The 20,964-nt window shown below is 39.1% G+C and overlaps 1 protein-coding gene across 3 annotated transcripts in view; it reads right to left on the bottom strand.

The window, feature by feature from the left end:
• Positions 1-2,093: 2,093 nt before the first annotated feature.
• Positions 2,094-20,964, bottom strand: part of PAICS (phosphoribosylaminoimidazole carboxylase and phosphoribosylaminoimidazolesuccinocarboxamide synthase) — a 52,435-nt gene continuing 33,564 nt past the window's right edge. For all 3 annotated transcript variants that reach the window (XM_044912947.1, XM_044912946.1, XM_021701591.2), the window contains 6 exons: positions 19,110-19,289; positions 18,896-19,009; positions 18,130-18,213; positions 16,154-16,334; positions 14,643-14,801; positions 2,094-2,391 (listed from right to left, as the gene is read on the bottom strand). In XM_044912947.1, the coding sequence (XP_044768882.1) occupies positions 2,225-2,391; positions 14,643-14,801; positions 16,154-16,334; positions 18,130-18,213; positions 18,896-19,009; positions 19,110-19,289 (885 nt within the window). In that variant the 3' untranslated portion in view covers positions 2,094-2,224. The remainder of the gene's footprint in view (positions 2,392-14,642; positions 14,802-16,153; positions 16,335-18,129; positions 18,214-18,895; positions 19,010-19,109; positions 19,290-20,964) is intronic.

Consider the following 20,964-nt stretch of genomic DNA (forward strand, 5'->3'; position numbering starts at 1 on the left):
GGACTCCAGGATCATGACCTGAGCCGAAGGCAGTCGCTTAACCAACTGAGCCACCCAGGCGCCCTGCATCAATGATTCTTAAGCTACAAACCATGACAGGCTTCAAGAGAATGCAAAAACCAGTGGAATCTGTTGGTAAATTTTGTGTGCAATTCTCTAGGGAGAAAGTCAAGGGCATTCATATTTTCAAGGGGTCTATGTTGCAAAAGAGATGTTAACAGTTTATGTTGTCAGTCCTTGGACAACTTCAAAATGTTGAGAATGAAGACCTTCTAGATCAGTCCAATAATGTAGAATTTGACCCCCACTTGAGGCTTTTGAACAGAGAATGGGTAAACCGGGTAAATTCAAAACTCTGTAATAAATGAGATGTGAAAATATAAGAGAGAAATATTAAGGATGAACTAACACTTCTGATTTGGGACACAGAGTACAGCCAGTTAACAGGCTGGATGGCAGATGAAATAAGTTTGGAGCATTCAGACAGAGAGGAATATACAGTTCAAACTACAAGTCTACAAACACAGAGCTAAGAGTCAGTAATGCTAGTTTTAGCTGAAGGAGTTACTCCAATGATTACTTGTAAGTAATGGAGAGACTCAATAGAATAAACATCAATACTTAAAGGGAAAGAAGAATATAAGAAAAACATCAGGATTGAGGTTGGAATATCTTAGTGTCTAGTCAAAGAAAGGAATGGTGAGGACAATCATACCCTGCCCCATGAGATGAGGTAAAAGAAGTGATAAGAGATGCTAGCTTGTGATAAGAGATGCTAGCTTGTTAACAGTTCAGAGGGAGGTGAAAAGGTATAGACAGTGTAAGCCAGTGGCAAAGATCTTACCAAGATTTCATCTGTAGCAAAGATTTTTTTTCCTCACACACAGTGTGGGTTTTGTTTTTTTAAGATTTTATTTATTTGTCAGAGAGAGAGAGAGCACAAGCAGGGGGAACAGCAGGCAGAAGGAGAGAAGCAGGCTCCCCGCTAAGCGAGGAGTCTGATGCAGGACTCGATCCCAGAACCCTGGGATCATGACCTGAGCCGAAGGCAGACACTTAACCAACTGAGCCACCCAGATATCCCTGTAGCAGAGACTCTTAACATTTTAATCCTTTGGATAAAAACGATGATTGCCCCCTTTCCATAAAAGTGAACACATACATAAAATTCTACATGGAAGTTTAAGGGGTTCATAGACATTCAGATTAAAGTTTAGTGATCTATAAAAAAGTCCTCAGGTCTGTGTAATGTAACAGTGATTTCCAAACATGGTTTACAGATTGATGATGAACTATAACACCTCTCAGTAACAACTGCTCCTTTAGAGGTGAATCTTACTGGGTACCCTGCCCAGACTTCTATTGTTATAAGAAAGAAACCAGTATGGTTATCAACTAGGAGATTCCAATTTCAGAAAATCATGGTAGGCTGAGGATTCTTAGTTTGGCTAAAACATGTATTATCAGAATTAAAAGAATTTTATGATCCACAGAGGCACCCATTATAACTAACTAAGATTAACTAAATCTTTCATTTGGAATGACAAAGGTGACTCCTTTTTTTTTTTTCCCATGGGAAATTGCCCTGACATCCATCAGAGAAGTTCTCAGAAAAGTCCCCTTTTTATGGCTTCCACAGTATCCCTTCATCTTATTTCATTTGTCTTCCCTACCCCCAACACCAATCTCAACTATAAACAAACAAATAAAAGCAAAACAAAACAGCATCTTGGTCTACAGCTGGGGATAAATACACATCTATTTTGAGATACCGACTGCAAATAAAACACCACACCCTTAGGATTTTGTAAAGATCATAATGTAAAAGAGGACTATATTGCTCTTGGCACTCTAAGATACAAGCATTTTAACTTTTTAAAACTTACGGGTTGAGATACAGAAAGTCAAGTAGTAACTTTAGAGCTCTGTAACAAGACATTATTAGTATTTAAGAAATATATTTGATTGTTCTCTACCTAATTGGGACCATATAGTAGCTAAGAGATTTTAAAAGTGTCCTTATACTAATTTCACTTCCTCTAAAGAAATGTTAGTATCTCCAGAGTCTACTGATCCATGAATCTAGAGAAGCATTTATTCACTAGTAAATTTTATTGTTTTCTTTGACTGATTTAAAAACTTTTCATCTTGATTTTTTTCTGAAACGTTTTAAACAAGAAATGCAGCTTTTCTCAAAAAAAAAAAAAAAAAAAGCAATGATGTTTTATAAATTGCCCTCTCGGATTTTCTTGTCAGCCTGCTTCAAGGAAATCCATGTGTTCAATACACTTGCTCGCAGTTTAGCCCATACCAAATGGTTGTTTAATCCAAATATCTGAGCAGCAAACTGAGCTGATCCTTCTGGAGAAAGTATGGTTGAACAGCCAAGACCTATTGGTTCAGAAAGGAAAAGACAATATTAAGCTGTCAATTAATAATGAAAAGAGCACTTAGTAAACTTTTTTTTTTTTTTTTAAAGTAATCTAGGGGCGCCTGGGTGGCTCAGTTGGTTAAGCGACTGCCTTCGGCTCAGGTCATGATCCTGGAGTCCCGGGATCGAGTCCCACATCGGGCTCCCTGCTCGGCGGGGAGTCTGCTTCTCCCTCTGACCCTCCTCCCTCTCATGCTCTCTGTATCTCATTCTCTCTGTCTCAAATAAATAAATAAAATCTTAAAAAAAAATAAAATAAAAAAATAAAAAATAAAGTAATCTCTACACCTAACTTGGGGCTCAAACTCACGACCCCGAGATCAAGAGTCATGTGCTCTACCAACTGAGCCAGCCAGGGGCCCCTAGTAAACCACTGTATACTCAGAAAAGTCCTGTTAATCACAAATAATAAAAAGCTACTGTATCATCCTTGTCTAAAGTAGAATCTGCAGAAGGAGTTCCATCTCTACAACTGGAGTGATAAAGTGATTATTAAGAGATAAGTAATATATCACGAACAGGTATTTTATATACATCTATCACTTTTTTTTTAGATTTTATTTATTTATTTGACAGAGCACACATACAGCAAGGGAAGTAGCAGGCAGAGGGAGAGGGAGAAGCAGGTTCGCCAAGCAGGGAGCCCAAGTAAGGCCCGATTCTAGGACCCTGGGATCATGACCCAAGCCCAACGACTGAGCCACCCAGGCACCCCTATCTATCACTTTTTTCACTGAAGCCATCTGCAAAGAAATTCACCTTTTTTGAAGTTCTTTTCACATAGAGTAAACCTTTAAATCACTGATGAAAGGCAATAGAAATACAACAAGGATCAAGTGGACAGAAGCACCTGTTCTTGGATAAATTTGAGGTATGCACATTTTTTTGACAATTTCCTAGCTGCTACTTTTGTCTTTGCACTTGAACTATTCTAACATCTTTAAGCAGTAAAAAAGCTAAAACCAAAGAATTTTATGAAGTACCAGGTTCTAAGTAAATTCAGTATTAATAAGATCTAAGAAAGTAACCTCCTTGGGGGCCACATGTTTACTCAGGCAGACTTTCTATTATGGGGTGGTACTATTATGTCTGTGTCGCTCGAGTGAAATACTAACTAGCTTACAGATGCAAAAGCTCCATTTCCTCAATATTCTTGGAATTCATCAGGCTCTTTGACTCCTGCTACTTTCAATAAGAAGTATAAATCACAAGGCAAATTTATTTTAGTTTGTATTAATAAATCAATTTATGCAGCTCCATCACTTACTATGTGATATTGGTCAAGGTACTTAATGTTAACTTTAGTGTCCTTATCTATTAAGATGTGAGTATTCAACAAGTTAATATACATGAAGTGCTTGGAGCAGTGCCTGGTGCATAGTAAGTACTCAATGAATGTCAACTGTTAGGAGTAGTAGTATTCTAGGTACAGGGTTCTACTCTAGTAACTGAAATACCTGTGCCTATACTGCTCAGGATTCCCTTTCTAACATCAGGAAAGCTTAATTAGCAAAAAATTAGGTTATCTAGTGAGCATGCCATAAGAGAAAGAGAAGTAGTTTTCAGGATTTTACAAAGGCCACTGTAAAACTTTTCCTGAAAAGATTATCCCCAATTCTAGCGATCAGAATGTACAGATCTTCCAGATTCCCTCTCTCTCCTTGGATAGTACTAGAAAAAAACTGCCAAATTTTTGCTCATCACATTCTCCCTTTTCTAAACTCCACTGATAATACCTATACTATTCCTCTGGCATAAAATGAGTTATACTTTCATTTATAGCCATAGTAAATGTTTAACTAGAGAAGCTGACACAATCAGATGTCCAGCAAAGATCTAGTTAAACATGGATTAATCAAAGGTGTATCCCTTAAACTGTATAAAGATAGCATTAAGTAGCTGAATGCTATATTAAAAAGTTTGTTCAATATGGTTACTGACTATAAATCAAATATGTTCAGCTGTAAAACATATTTTAATTAATGGTATCCTATTTTTTTCTATACTTGAAGAAAGATACCTGCCAAAGCTTTAAAAAAAAAAAAAAAGCAGTAAAGGGAATAAAGAGAACAGTCACAAACATAAGAACAAAGAGATAACAGCAATAACTTTTTGTCAGCTGAAAAGGAAATGGAGTGGTAACTAACTTAGGTAGACCTAGAAAATTTTATCCTAAACTGGAAGCAGGGAAAGATGAGAAGCAATGTGACCAACGTTAAAAAAAACTCATGCAAAGATTGGGGAATTAGTGGCACCTGATACCCTTGAAGGGAGAGGTGGGGGTGAAAATGGGGCTAAAAAAAGAGGACTGGCTTAAAGTCAAGAAGCAGTTAGGCCATCAGATCTCCTGCGCCACTCTATGTACCTGAGCAATTGGCCCTTCTGCACCGTAGCAGAATCATAAATTCTTGTGAAGATAAAACAGATTGTTAGTCCAGACTTCTGTGGACCAGAGGGTACAAGGCATAGCTGAGACAGGAATGCCACAGTGAAAAAAGAGGGTTAAGTTTACACATGTATTAAGATCACCAGATTCCAGAATGCTGGCAGTCAGGTTTATTCCTCCAGGTAGGAGACTGAGACTAGATTGAAAAACTCAATAGAAGGGTTGGAGAAACATTCCAGAGAGTATAGCAATAACAGAAACAAAAAATAGAAACGAGAAAGTTCCAAATTTGAATAGTAAATCCAAAAATGAGAAAAGAAAGAAAATGGAGGGAGAAGGAAAGTATTAAGTAATTGAAGAAAATTTCCCAGTACTAAATAATCAGAGTTCCAGATTTAAAGAGTCCACTGAAAGCCCAACAAGAAAATAATCATCAAGACACATCTTTGTGAAATTTAAGAAAAATGGATAGAAAAAGATCCTAAAAGTTTCCAGAAAAAAAACAATTCACAAATGACCTAGAATCAGAATGGTAAAAAGGCACTGGAGTTTTCAGTAACTCTGGAAGATAGAAGACAATGAAGTAATGCCTTCAAAAGGCATTTCTGAAGGAAAATAATTTTCAATCTAGAATTCCATTTCTAAATTATTGATTGTGAGGCTATGATGGAAACATTTTCGATATATGAGGTCTCAAAAAGTTTACCATCTGTACCCCTCCCTCAGGAAGTTCACTACGAATGCTCTCCAACAAATTAAGGAGCAAACAAAGAAAGGGGAAGACATGGGACCTAGGTAACAGGGCAAAATGCTTGTCAGGATGATGGTAAAGAGAAATCCTAAGATAATGACAGTACAGTAGGCCTAGAGAGAAGCCAGTCCATAGTGGAAGGCTCAAGTACTTAACATATTTGACACATAACACGAGCAGATTTACAATAAAATAAAAAAGACTGGCATTTAACAAGTAATCAACTCTTACTGAAACAATATAGACTCTCAGGACTGGTATATCAGATCATTATCTTGGACTGTGATGAGCTTACCACAATATTGTTATTCTATGAGATTCTGTTCAGCCAATTGATAAAATTTCCTTGTATGTTATTTATTCTGGTCCCTAATTTATAGAGATAAAATTTCATTTTCTTTACAGAAGTAACAATCACATTTACTTTAAAAAAACTCAAAACCAGGGGGAGGAGCAAGATGGCGGAGGAGTAGGAGACCTAAATTTCGTCTAGTCCCAGGAATTCAGCTAGATAGTTATCAAACCATTCAGAACACCTACAAACTCAACAGGAGATGGAAGAAAAGAATAGCAGAAACTCTCTGAACAGAAAAGCAACCACTTTCTGGAAGGTAGGACATGAGGAGAAGTGAATCCAAGGCGATATATGGGAAGACAGACAGGGGCGGGGAGCCTCCTCAGCCAGCTAATGGCAAGTGATAGAGCAGCGGAGCACAAAGTCGAAACTTTTAGAAGTCAGCTCTGCTGAGGGACGTTGCTCCAGTGGCTCGGGGGGGTGGAACCCTCGCTGGGACAGTGTGGTCTCAGGACCCTTGGGGTCACAGAAAGATGGGGGTGCCTGAGTGCGGCAGAGGTACCAGGTATTGGAGCGGGGAAACCCGCTGCAAAGACGGAGCCGAGGAGTGGGCTCTCAGCTCAGGGCTGCCATAAACTGTGATCTGCGGCACAGTCGGGCCACTGCTCTTCCAGCAGGGACCCAATAAGCGGCAGATCTGGGGAGACTCCCCTTCCTCCCCCAGGAGGAGTGGCATGGGAGCATACCATAGGGATCTGCTGGGTTTGGAGACTCCACACGGGGTCGGGTGCCAGAGATAGAAATGCTCGGTCACAGGCCAGGTGAGCACAGAGTGGCATGGGAGACTGGGGAGATGGGAGTGACTGACTGCTTTTCTCTGGGGGCTCATTGAGGAGTGGGGCCCCAAGCTCTCCGCTCCTCTGGGACCAGAGATTGGGAGGCTGCCATTTTCACCCTCATCCTCCAAAGCCATAGGGAAAGCTTTCAGGGAACAAAAGCTCCCGAGAGCAAACCCGAGCAGATGACTTGGCCTGGCCCCCTGCAAGAGCGGGGCAATTCCGCCTCCGGCAAAGACATTTGGGAACCTAGGCAACAGGCTGCTCCCCATAAGATCAGCAAGAACAGCCCACCAAGACCAAGTTTACTGATCACTAAGAACGGCAAAACAACAGTGCTAGGGGAATACCGCACATAGAATTCATAGTTTTCCCATGATGTTTAGTCTTTCAAAGTTAATTTTCTAAATTTTCTTTGTTTTTTTCTTTTTCCATTTTTTTAGTTGAATTTTTCTTCTTTCCTTTTTCAACCAACATCTTGTCAATTCCTTTTTTAAAAGTCTTTTAAATTTTTTCATTTTTATAGTAATATTCTAGCTCTTCATTGTACTTAACCTTATTTTATATATATATTTTTTCTTTTGTTAAAATTTTGGGATACAGTTTCTTCTAACGGACCAAAATATACCCTAAATCTAGGGTATGACATTGTCCTAGCCTCCTGCCTATTCACATTCCTTTTTTTTTTTTTTTTAAAGATTTTATTTATTTATTTGACAGAGAGAGAGACAGTGAGAGAGGGAACACAAGCAGAGGGAGTGGGAGAGGGAGAAGCAGGCTTCCCGCCGAGCAGGGAGCCTGATGCAGGGATCGATCCCAGGACCCCGGGATCATCACCTGAGCTGAAGGCAGACGCTTAACGACTGAGCCACCCAGACGCCCCTCACATTCCTTTAAAAAAAATTTTTTTTCGGGGCGCCTGGGTGGCTCAGTTGGTTAAGCGACTGCCTTCGGCTCAGGTCATGATCCTGGAGTCCCTGGATCAAGTCCCGCATCGGGCTCCCTGCTCGGCAGGGAGTCTGCTTCTCCCTCTGACCCTCCCCCCTCTCATGTGCTCTCTCTCATTCTCTCTCTCTCAAATAAATAAATAAATCTTTAAAAAAAAAAAAAATTTTTTTTTCATTCTTTTTTCAACCAACTTATCAATTCCTTTTTAAAAATCTTTTTAAATTTTCATCTTTACAGTCATATTCCATCCCTTCATCATATTTACCCTTATTTATTTATTTATTTGACAGAGACACAGCGAGAGAGGGAACACAAGCAGGGGGGGTGGGAGAGGGAGAAGCAGGCTTCCCACCGAGCAGGGAGCCCAATGCGCGGTTTGATCCCAGGACCCTGGGATCATGACCTGCGCTGAAGGCAGACGCTTAATGACTAAGCCACCCAGGCGCCCCTACCCTTATTTTTGTATATATGTAAGATTTTCTTTCTTTAAAATTTTGGGAGGCAGTTTCTTCTAACAGACCAAAATACACCCAAAATCTAGTATGTGGCTGTTATATTCACCAGCCTGATCATATTCTTTCTTTTCTTTTCTTTTTTTGTTCCCTTTCTTTTTCCCCTGGTTTCGGGTCTCTTCCGATTTGTTTAGTGTATATTTTTCTGGGGTCGTTGGTACCCATTTAGCATTTTTTTAGCATTTTGTTTTCTCATTCATCTAGTCTCCTCTGGACAAAATGACAAGATGGAAAAACTCATCTCAAAAAAAACAAGAGGCAGTACCAACTGCCAGGGACCTAATCAATACAGACATTAGTAAAATGTCAGAACTAGAGTTCAGAATGACGATTATAAAGATACCAGCTGGGCTTGAAAAAAGTATAGAAGATACTAGAGAATCCCTTTCTGGAGAACCAAAATAAAATTTAGCCAAGTCAAAATCAAAAAGGCTATTAATGAGGTGCAATAAAAAATTGAGGCTCTAACTGCTAGGATAAATGAGGCAAAAGAGAGAATTAGTGATAAAGAAGACCAATGATGGAAAATAAAGAAGCTCAGAAAAAGAGAGATAAACAACTACGAGGGGAGTTCACGATAAAGATCACGAGGGGAGAATTCGAGAGATAAGTGATACCATAAAGCGAAACAACATTTAAATAATTGGGATCCCAGAAGAAGAAGAAAGAGAGAGGGGGGCAGAAGGTATAGTGGAGCAAATTACAGAAGAAAACTTCCCTAATTTGGGGAAGGAAACAGGCATCAAAATCCAGGAGGCACAGAGAACTGCCCTCAAAATCAATAAAAATAGGTCAACACCCCGACATCTCATAGTAAAACTCACAAGTCTCAGAGACAAACAGAAAATCCTGAAAGCAGCTCGGAACAAGAGGTCTGTAACCTACAATGGTAGAAACATTAGACTGGCAGCAGACCTATCCACAGAGACCTGGCAGGCCAGAAAGGACTGGCAGGATATATTCAGAGCACTAAATGAGAAAAATATGCAGCCAAGAATACTATATCCAGCTAGGCTGTCACTGAAAACAGAAGGAGAGATAAAAAGCTTCCAGGACAAACAAAAACTAAAAGCATTTGCAAACACCAAACCAGCCCAACAAGAAATATTGAAAGGGGTCCTCTAAGCAAAGAGAAAGCCGAAAAGTAACATAGACCAGAAAGGAACAGAGACAATATACAGTTAACAGTCACCTTACAGGCAATACAGTGGCACTAAATTCATATCTTTCAATAGTTACCCTGAATGTAAATGGACTAAATTGGATAAAAAAGCAAGACCCATCGATATGCTGTCTGCAAGAGACCCTTTAGACACAAAAGACACCTCAAGATTTAAAGTGAGGGGGGGGAAAACCATTTACCATGCTAACGGACATCAAAAGAAAGCTGGGGTGGCAATCCTTTTATCAAATTAGATTTTAAACCAAAGACTATAATAAGAGATGAGGAAGGACACTATATCATACTTAAAGGGTCATCCAACAAGAAGATCTAACAATATTAAATATCTATGCCCCTAACATGGGAGCAGCCAATTATATAAGCCAATTAATAACTAAATCAAAGAAACACATCAACAATAATACACTAATAGTAGGAGACTTTAACACCCCATTCACTGCAATGGACACATCAACTAAGCAGAAGATCAACAAGGAAACAAGGGCTTTGAATGACACACTGGACCAGATGGACTTCACAGATATATTGAGAACATTCCATCCTAAAGCAACAGAATACACATTCTTCTTGAGTGCACAAGGAGCATATCCCAGAATAGATTACATACTGAATCATAAATCAGGTCTCAACTGGTACCAAAAGACTGGGATCATTCACTGCATATTTTCAGACCTCAATGCTTTGAAACTAGAACTCAATCACAAAAGGAAAGTCGGAAAGAACTCAAATACATAGAGGCTAAGTAGCATCCTATTAAAGAATGAATGGGTCAACCAGGAAATTAAGAATTTAAAAAATTCATGGAAACAAATGAAAATGAAAACACAACTGTTCAAAATCTTTGGGATGCTGCAAAGGTGGTCCTAAGAGGAAAGTATATAGCAATACAAGCCTTTCTCAAGAAACAAGAAAAGTCTCAAGTACACAACCCCCTACACCTAAAGGAGCTGGAGAAAGAACAGCAAATGAAACCTAAACCCAGCAGGAGAAGAGAAAAAATAAAGATCAGAGCAGAAATAAATGAAATAGAAACCAAAAGAACAGTAGAACAGATCAACGAAACTAGGAGCTGGTTCTTTGAAAGAATTCATAAGACTGATAAAACCCTGGCCAGACTTATCAAAAAGAAAAGAGAAAGGACCCAAATAAATAAAATCATGAATGAAAGAGGAGAGATCACAACCAACACCAAAGAAATACGAACAATTACAAGAACATATTATGAGAAACTATCTGCTAGCAAATTAGATAATGTGGAAGAAATGCATGCGTTCCTAGAGACGTATAAACTACCAAAACTGAACCAGGAAGAAATAGAAAACCCGAACAGACCCATAACCACTAAGGAAATGGAAGCAGTCATCAAAAATCTCCCAAAAAACAAGAGCCCAGGGCCCAGATGGCTTCCAAAGGGAATTCTACCAAACATTTAAAGAAGAATTAATACCTATTCTTCTGAAACTGTTCCAAAAAATAGAAATGGAAGGAAAACTTCCAAACTCATTTTATGAGGCCAGCATTACCTTGATCCTAAAACCAGACTAAGACCCCATCAAAAAGGAGAACTACAGACCAATATCCCTGATGAACATGGATGCAAAAATTCTCACCAAAATACTAGCCAATAGGATCCAACAGTACATTAAAAGGATTATTCACCATGACCAAGTGGGATTTATTCCTGGGCTGCAAGTTTGGTTCAACATCCGCAAATCAATCAATGTGATACAATATATTAATTAAAGAAAGAACAAGAACCATATGATCCTCTCAATAGATGCAGAAAAAGCATTTGACAAAGTACAGCATCCTCTCTTGATTTAAACTCTTCACACTGTAGGCATAGAGGGTACAAACCTCAATATCGTAAAAGCCATCTATGAAAAACCCAGAGCAAATATCATCCTCAATGGGGAAAAACTGAGAGCTTTTCCCCTAAGGTCAGGAACATGGCAGGGATGTCCACTATCACCGCTGCTATTCAACATAGTACTAGAAGTCCGAGCCACAGCAATCAGACAACAAAAAGAAATAAAAGGCATTCGAATCGGCAAAGAAGAAGTCAAACTCACTCTTTGCAGATGATATGATACTTTATGGAGAAAACACAAAAGACTTCATCCCAAAACTTCTAGAACTCATATAGGAATTCATTAAAGTGGCAGGATATAAAATCAATACACAGAAATCAGTGGCATTTCTATATACCAACAACAAGATAGAAGAAAGAGAAATTAAAGAGTTGATCCCATTTACAATTGCACCCCAAACCATAAGATACCTAGGAATATATCCAAAAAGCCAAAGGATCTGTACTCACAAAACTACAGAATACTCATGAAAGAAATTGAGGAAGACACAAAGAAATGGAAAAACGTTCCATGCTCTTGGATTAGAAGAACAAATATTGTGAAAATGTCTATGCTACCTACAGCAATCTACACATTTAATGCAATCCCTATCAAAATACCATCAACTTTTTTTCAAATAAATGGAATAACCCTAAAATTTGTATGGAACCAGAAAAGACCCCGAATAACCAAAGGAATGTTGGAAAAGAAAAGCAAAGCCGGTGGCATCAGAGTTCTGGACTTGAAGCTCTATTACAAAGCCGTAATCATCATGACAGTCTGGTACTGCCACAAAAACAGACACATAGATCAATGGAACAGAATAGAGAGCCCAGAAATGGACCCTCCAACTCTATGGTCAACTAATCTTCAACAAAGCAGGAAAGAATGTCCAATGGAAAAAAGTCTCTTCAACAAATGCTGTTGGGAAAATTGGACAGCAGAAGAATGAAACTGGACCATTTCCTTATACCACACACAATATTGGATGAAAGACCTCAGTGTGAGACAGGAATCCACCAAAATCCTAAAGGAGAACACAGGCAGCAACCTCTTCGACCTCAGCCGCAGCAACTTCTTCCTAGAAACATTGCCAAAGGCAAGGGAAGCAAGGGCAAAAATGAACTATTGGGACTTCATCAAGATAAAAAGCTTTTGCACAGCAAAGGAAACAGTCAACAAAACCAAAAGACAACCGCCAGAATGGGAGAAGATATTTGCAAATGACATATCAGATAAAGGGCTAGTATCCAAAATCTATAAAGAACTTATCAAACTCAATAACCAAATAACAAAAAATCCAATCAAGAAATGGGCAGATGAACAGACATTTCTGCAAAGAAGACATCCAAATGGCCAACAGACACATGAAAAAGTGCTCAACATCATTCAGTATCAGGGAAATACAAATCAAAACCTCAATGAGATACACACCTCACACCAGTCAGAATGGCTAAAATTAACAAGTCAGGAAACGACAGATGTTGGTGAGGATGCGGAGAAAGGGGAACCCTCCTACACTGTTGGTGGGAATTCAAGCTGGTGCAGCCACTCTGGAAAACAGTATGCAGGTTCCTCAAAAAGTTTAAAATAGAGCTACCCTAAGACCCAGCAACTGCACTATTGGGTATTTACCCCAAAGATACAAATGTAGTGATCTGAATTGGCACCTGCACCCCAATGTTTATAGCAGCAATATCCACAATAGCCAAACTATGGAAAGAGCCTAGATGTCCATCAACAGAGGAATGGATAAAGATGTGGTGTATATATATACATATACACACACACACACACACATAATGGAATATTATGCAGCCATCAGAAAAAATGAAATCTTGCCATTTGCAATGACGTGGCTGGAACTAGAGGGTATTATGCTAAGCAAAATAAGTCAATCAGAGAAAGACAAGTATCATATGATCTCACTGATAGGAGGAATTTGAGAAGGAAGACAGAGGATCAGAGGGGAACTGAGGGAAAAATGAAACAAGACAAAACCAGAGGGGGAGACAAACCATAAGAGACTCTTAATCATAGGAAACAAACTGAGGGTTGCTGGAGTGGAGGGTGGTGGGAGAGATGGGGTGGCTGGGTGATGGACATTTGGGAGGGTATGTACTATGGTGAGTGCTGTGAATTGTGTAAGACTGATGAATCACAGACCTGTACCCCTGAACCAAATAATACATTATATGTTAATAAAGAAATAAAAAAAAATTTTTAAAAAAACTTCAAAACCATGAATGATGTATTCTTGGGGGGCGGGAAACCCAAATCTGGATTTGATCTAGCTACAGATCTCACCACCAGTTTATAAAAAATATAGGAATAGCATGTTAAACATCATCCAGAAATATAATCAGCCAAATCCAAAATATGGACAATTCTATAGGATAAATGAAAGTGAAAAAAGAAGGATTAAAGGAGACTTAGGAGAGACAGCAATTAAATGCAATATAAGGACTATGTTAGATCTTGATTTGAGCAAACCGACTGTAAAAACAAATGAGATGATCAGGAAAGCTTGAACACTAACTGAAAATTAGATGATTTTAAGAAATTACCCATTAATTTTTCTTAAGTGTGATTATGGTATCCTATGATTTTTTTTAAAAACGATTTTATTTATTTGAGAGCATGAGTGACGGGGGAGGGGAACTCAGTGGGGGGAACAGCAGAGGGAAAGGGAGAAGCAGGCTCCCCGCTGAGCAGGGAGCCTGATGTGGGACTTGATCCCAGGACCCCAGGATCATGACCTGAGCCCAAGGCAGATGCTTAACCGACTGAGGCACCCAGCCATGCCAGAACTCTAGTTTTTAAATCACAATCATGGTGGTGCCTGTGTGGCTCAGTCCGTTAGGCATCTGCCTTCGGCTCAGGTCATGATCCCGGGGTCCTGGGATTAAACCCCACATCAGGCTCCCGGCTCAGCGGGGAGCCTGCTTCTCCCTCTTACCTGCTCTGCCTGCCGTTCCCCCTGCTTATGCTCGCTCTCTCTCGACAAATAAAATCTTAAAAAATAGAATAAAATAATAAAAACTAGAGTTCTTATTGTTTAGAGAAGCATATTTAAGTATAAAATGCTATGTTTGCTTGAAAATAATCCAGCAGAAAGGGCTACAGATGTAATAAGATATTAAATCTTAAAGTTGAATAATGGGTACATGAGATTTCATGTTATTCTCTCTACTATTGTGCATGTTTGAAATTTTTCAATAAACAATTTTTTTTTTTTTGGAGAAAGCCAGCCCGAGCAGGGGGGAGGGGCAAAAGGAGAGGGGGAGAGAGAGAATCTCAAGCAGGCTCTCTTCACGGAGCCCAACATGGAGCTTGATCTCACAACCCTGAGATTATCACTTGAGCCGAAATCAAGAGTGAGATGTTTAACTGACTGAGCCACCCATGTGTCCCTTTAATAAACAACTTTTTAAAATTCATGTATCTTACCACTGGGTAGTCGAAGAGAAGACCACACATCCTGAGCTCCCCAGTCTGGAGTGAGTGGAGGGCAGCTGATAACTGGGTATGCAGTGTTACCAGACATCACTGGTCCTAAACCATTGCTTCTGCCTGCCACTGCCACAAAAACAGTAGGAATGCCATCCCCTAGGGAAATTACACGTTTGTAATTGAATTGGAAAAGAGATTTTAAGATAGGTTAAAACAAAATGCCTATGTGTCTTAACTCCTTCAGTTCCTTTATTTGCAGTCTCCAGAAAAAGCATAAATAAGACACTATTATTACATATATATTCAGTATATACCGCACTTCACCACCTACTATATCTCAAGTAACAAAGTAGCGAGAGTAAGTTTGGCCATCTTTGAGATCGATAGTATAAAAAGGTACCAGAGTATTAGTGAGGGAATGGCTCAAAGGCCCTTCTACTATGGCTGCTTAGGCTCACCGAAACAAAGAATGACACCACCAGAACCAGTGTCTGTCCTCGGTTCCTTCAAACAACAGTATAAGGAGACCTTGTTAATGGAGACTAGAGGTTCAGGGGCACAGTATGAATGAAGGAAGGCAAATTCAACAATATAGTACCCAAATATTTATTACCCTTCAATATATTTTCCAACATATCTCTTAAATATTTCATTCTTCAATAAATTTTTAAATTATTCCTTTGTTTCTTACCACAGAGATTCCTAACCTGGAATCCAAAAGTTTATGTATCTGCACTTTTCTGGAGAAAGAGTTCAGGCTTTCATAAGTTTAACAAAGAGGTCTAGGAACTTATTCCAGTTCCTTGCCCCCTCCTCCTATCCCCGGCCCAAACCTTAGTAACTATGCTCCTGTAACAACTACCTTTAGGAAGAAAACTCAGATCAACATTTTTCCCAGTTGAGAAACATTTGGTTATGTCTCCAGGACTCCATTATTTTAGATCAATACTATCCCATCAAGACATTTCTTTTATATACTAAATTCTAAAATTATTCCTTAATTTCACATTCAAATACCTCCTAGGAAAGGCTGACCACTAACAATACTCAAAGAATCTGCTGCTTCAACCTCAGGCCTCCCAAAATTGATGCGGGGCCTATCTTCTGTTGGAGCATATTAGAAACAATACTTCAGGGGCTTCTTATTAGGTAAAAACTCATTCTAGTCTTTATTTTCCTTCCATGTTTCACTTTCTTTTGGGGGGTGGGGGCCTTTACTCTTATTTATTTTTAACATTTTTTAAAAAACTTGAATGCTGTTGACACACAATGTTGCATTATTTTCAAGTGTACTCATGTTGCTTTTCAATTCTTTTTCCCCTGAGCCATTCTTTTATAAGTGCCTAGAGCATCTCATACTCTTTGGGGAGTATAATGAAAGCCTAGATTATCACATTTTCCCCCTTGGAAATGTGGCAAATTCTTTTTCAGCATTATTAGTCCAAACATAAAATTTTTTGGCAAAATCAGGAGAATTTCCTGAAATGCTCTAGTTATGTGACATTTACCTTCATACTCTGCTTTAATCCTCAGAGTTTCATCTGGTCCTTTATGGGCAGATGTTACCCGAAGTTCACATGGAATGCCAAAATTTCCACAAGCCTTCTTGATTTTTTCACAGTGACTGAGATCAGAAGTTGAGCCCATCAATACTACAACTCTGCACTGACTTTCTGATTTCAGAAGCAACTGGAAAAGAGAAACATGGATATGAAAAGAAAATGGCAAAAACTGGATAAATACAGAATTGAGTATCATAAGAATAATCAGTTTACAAAACTATAGCAGAGTAAAAGTACAACTGGACAGAATATTTTCTTTCTTAATAGACCAAACTCAAGACAGAGACAAACAGGACAAAATGTAATTTATTTTTCAAAATAACCTCTGTATATAAAGAAAAGTGGTCTTCATAATTAAGACCTAAAGAGTAAGATTTTTAATCAGAGAAATTATATTTACTATAATAAAAAGCAAAAATAAATACTCAACCCTTCTAATTAATATTCAGGAAGCTGTAATATAAAATATTTCATCCTAAGATTTTAGTCCATTGTGTTTAATGGAGGTTTTAAGGCATAATCAGCCAAAATAAAGAGATCATATTATAAACCTTAAGTCACTTAGAATTCAAAATGCATGTTCCCAAGGAAATGATGTTCTGAAAACTGGCTATGACCCTTGAATAACCAAAATCCCATTCAATTTCCACAGAATTATAGTAATGATAATACCATAAATCTAAAAGATTTGAGAGAGGGAGAGGGAGAGGGAGAGAGAATCTCAAGCATACTCCCCACTGAGTGCACAGCCTGATGCAGGGCTTGATCCCAGGACCCTGAGATCATGACCTGAGCCAAAATCAAGAATTGGATGCTTAATGTCGTGACTGAACCACCCAGGCACCCCAATAATACCATAAATCTTAAAGTGACTTTTTTTTTTTTTTTAAAGATTTTATTTATTTATTTGACAGAGAGAAACACAGTGAGAGAGGGAACACAAGCAAGGGGACTGGGAGAGGGAGAAGCAGGCTTCCTGCAGAGCAGGGAGCCTGATGCGGGGCTCGATCCCAGGACCCTGGGATCATGACCTGAGCCGAAGGCAGACGCTTAACGACTGAGTCACCCAGGCGCCCCTTAAAGTGACATTTTAATGTCACATAGAGTTCTAATTCTGAACTCTACTTATGGAACCTATGCTAATGCAACTCTGAGTAGCAGTGGAGGGATGGGTAGGAAATGTAAGGGGCAGGGAGGAGACAAGGACTCTAGGTTTCCCCAACAGAATTTGGGAGTGTACTGGCCAGTTTAACAACAGGGGGTTTCAGTATGTCACTGAGGATAGCTCAGGTGGTACATTTCTTAAGGGCGTTCCTTTTCTTTTTTTAACCACTGGGTGGCTTCGCTGGTTGAGTGGATGACTCCTCATTTTAGCTCAGGTCATGATCCTGGGGTCCTGAGACTGAGCCCGGTGTCAGACCCTGCGGTCAGTGGAGAGTCTTCTTCAGGATTATCTCTCTCCCTCTGCCACCCCCCCCCTACTTGTGCACACGCGTGCACGCGCGCACACACACACACACACTCTTCCTAAAATAATATTAAAAAAAACTGGGGAAGAGAAATAACTGCACCTTCTCACTTTTATTTTCCTTTTTTTAAAAAAATGGTTTTATTTATTTATTTATTTATTTATTTATTTATTTATTTATTTATTTAGAGAAAGAGCATGCAAGCAGGGGGAGGGGCATAGGGAGGGAGAAAGAATCCCAAGCAGACTCTGCAGTGAACAGAGAGCCCGATTCGGGGTTCAACTCCATGATCCTGAGATATTGAGACCCTGACTCAAGCTAAAATCAAGAGCCGGATGCTCAACTGACTGAGCCATCCAGACGCCCCTATTGAAGGGGCGTTTTGTCCTTTTTGAAGCAAGATTTTCTTGTAGAAAAACATAGAACAGCATGGGTTTACTACAAAAGTTTTACCTCCACTCTTTCTGCAACCCACTCAAAATTTTTCTTCACCATCTGGAGCCCTTCGGGAGTTACTTCCTTGAGGTCACGATAGGACTAGAAAATAAGATAGAAAGTTTAGAATACAGATATTCTATTAGTAATATTCTCGCTAACTGAAATCATTTAATTTCTGAGTTTTGGGTAGACTATGAAAAGCTTGCATAGCAAGGAATATATCTGAAAATGTATCCGAACCTATAAATTCATTTCCTGAATTAGACTAGAGGAAGTTCAGATAGTGAAGTACACTTGTATTTTCATTTAAGCTTAAGTGCTTTCTACACTAGCAACTACAATTAACTGCCCTGACAATTCTTATGTATTAAGTAGAGAGCATCTGCCCTAATTTTGTTTTTTACAGGACAGAGCAGAAATGGAACCTGGTAAGAGCCAGAACACTTGGGATAGAGTTCCAGATCTGCCCTTATTCTTATAATTATGAAGATATCTATCATCCTCTCAGCAGTTTTCAATTGGCCAAACAAGGATAACCCTTGCTCTGTGTGATAGTCATAATAAATGAATAATCTATTTTGTAAATGCAAGGTACTGTTCCTATTATTTTTCTTCAGGATATATGAAATGTAAGAGATATTTATCTTTAAAAGTAAACAGCAATCAACTCTGGTTCTTATCATATAGAACAATAGTTGCCTTTTCTTTTCCTCCCATCTTCCTACTCACCTGTATCTCGCCTGATCTTGAAAAGGATAAAAAAAAAATCCTGAGGCATTACCTGTTTATCTTTCTGTTGGCTTCGATCTCCTGATGGCCAGAGTCTCCAGGAATCATTATCAATAACATCAGCAAGAACAATTTCTTTGGTGGTTACATCAACACCAAATTCAATCTAGAAATAGCATATCACCAAAGAAAAGTTTTCAAAACTCTACAACTAAAGACATTTCTCAGTTATAATCTTTATTATCAAATCTCCATTTTATTTGTACCTTCATATCAACCAGCGTACAGTTCTGGGGCAACCAGGATTTCTCCAGTATTTCAAAAATAGCCTGTGTAGCATGACTCATGATATCCACTTCAGTCTGGCCTATAACAAGTCCAGCAAAGCAAAATTTTGCAGCAATTAGCTGTTCCTCAGACCACTGTGGATCGTTATTGGCATCGTCCTGAAAATAAAGTATAGGAGTACAATTAATTTAAAAATAAAAATTTTGAATTTTTGAGATAAACTGAAGTCCTTTTTTCCTTGACCATGAATTCCTCAGAAATATTTATTTTCTCTAAAGACTTAATTTTTCATTGAAATGCCCTTTAACTCACAATTATTTTTAATTTATCTAGTTTTAATAACTACTTTAAAATTTAAGATATTCGGTGAGTAACTTACTCCAGGTGATAAAGTAATTTGAAAGAATTTGCTCTCTCTATAAACTAATTTAAATAAAAGTTTGTGATTTTTATTTTTTCTTCATCTGAGTCAATACAGATAGTAAGAAGGCCAAAACACACTTTAGTCCACCAAATCTCTCTAGGATGCAGTTTTCATAATCTCCTGACCTCTTTTTTTTTTTTTTTAAGATTTTATTTATTTGATAGAGAGCACAAGTAGGCAGAGTGGCAGACAGAGGGGCAGGCAGAGGGAGAGGAGAAGCAGGCTCCCCGTTGAGCAGAGAGCCCGATATGGGGCTTGATCCCAGGACCCCGGGATCATGACCTGGGCCAAAGGGAGATGCTTAACCAACTGAGCCACCCAGGCACGCCCCCCTTTTTAAAAAAATATTTTATTTATTTGACAGAGAGAGACACAGCGAGAGAGGGAACACAAGCAGGGGGAGTGGGAGAGGGCCAATCAGGCTTCCCACTGAGCAGAGAGCCCGATGCGGGGCTCGATCCCAGGACCCTGGGATCATGACCTGAGCCGAAGGCAGACGCTTAATGACTGAGCCACCCAGGCGCCCCCATCCTTTTTTTTTTTTTTTAAGATTTTAAATAATCTCTACACCCAACGTGGGGCTCAAACTCTCAATCCTGAGATCAAGAGTCGCATGCTCTGCCGAATGAGCCAGCCAGGCACTGCTCTTGACCTCATTTTTAATAAAAATTTATATAAGACTATAAGTCTTTAGGGATATTATTTAATAATTCAAGAGACTTTATATAAAGGCATTAGTGAAAAAAATACTTTCATTTTATTCATTTTATGTAGTGTCCCAATTTCACATGAAATTTTTCTTTTATGAATTCTGGATTTGTATTATAACCATAAGATAAACATTTTAAACTATTCAGTTCACTGATTATACTTGAACTAGGCCAAAAGGCTGAGAGGCAATTTTAGTTCACTGTTTAAAAATGCTACACAAGATACGTCTGGGTGGCTCAGTCGGCTGACCACCTGCCTTCAGCTCAGGTCATGGTCCCAGGTTCCTAGGACTGAACCCTGCGTAGGGCTCCCTGCTCAGCGGGGAGCCTGCTTCTCCCACTCCCTCTGCCTGCTGCTCCCCCTGCCTGTGCGCTCTGTCAAATAAATAAATAAAATCTTTAAATTAAAAAAAAAAAAAAAAAGCTATACAAGGTGCGCCTGGGTGGCTTGGTTGGTTGAGCGTCCAGATTCTTGGTTACGCCTCAGGTCATGATCTCAGGGTTGTGTGATGGAGCTCCCTGTCAGGCTCCCTGCTCAGTGTGGAGTCTGCTTATGATTCTTCCTCCCGCCTTCCTCTCCCCCCCCAGCTTTGTTCCTCTCACTGCATGCTTACTCGCCATCTCCCTCTTTCCCTCTCAATAAATAAATAAAATCTTAAAAAAAAAAAGGGAACAATAAAAATGCTACACAGACATTAC

The sequence above is a fragment of the Neomonachus schauinslandi genome, chromosome 2, assembly GCF_002201575.2.
Source record: "Neomonachus schauinslandi chromosome 2, ASM220157v2, whole genome shotgun sequence".
Lineage (NCBI taxonomy): Eukaryota > Metazoa > Chordata > Mammalia > Carnivora > Phocidae > Neomonachus > Neomonachus schauinslandi.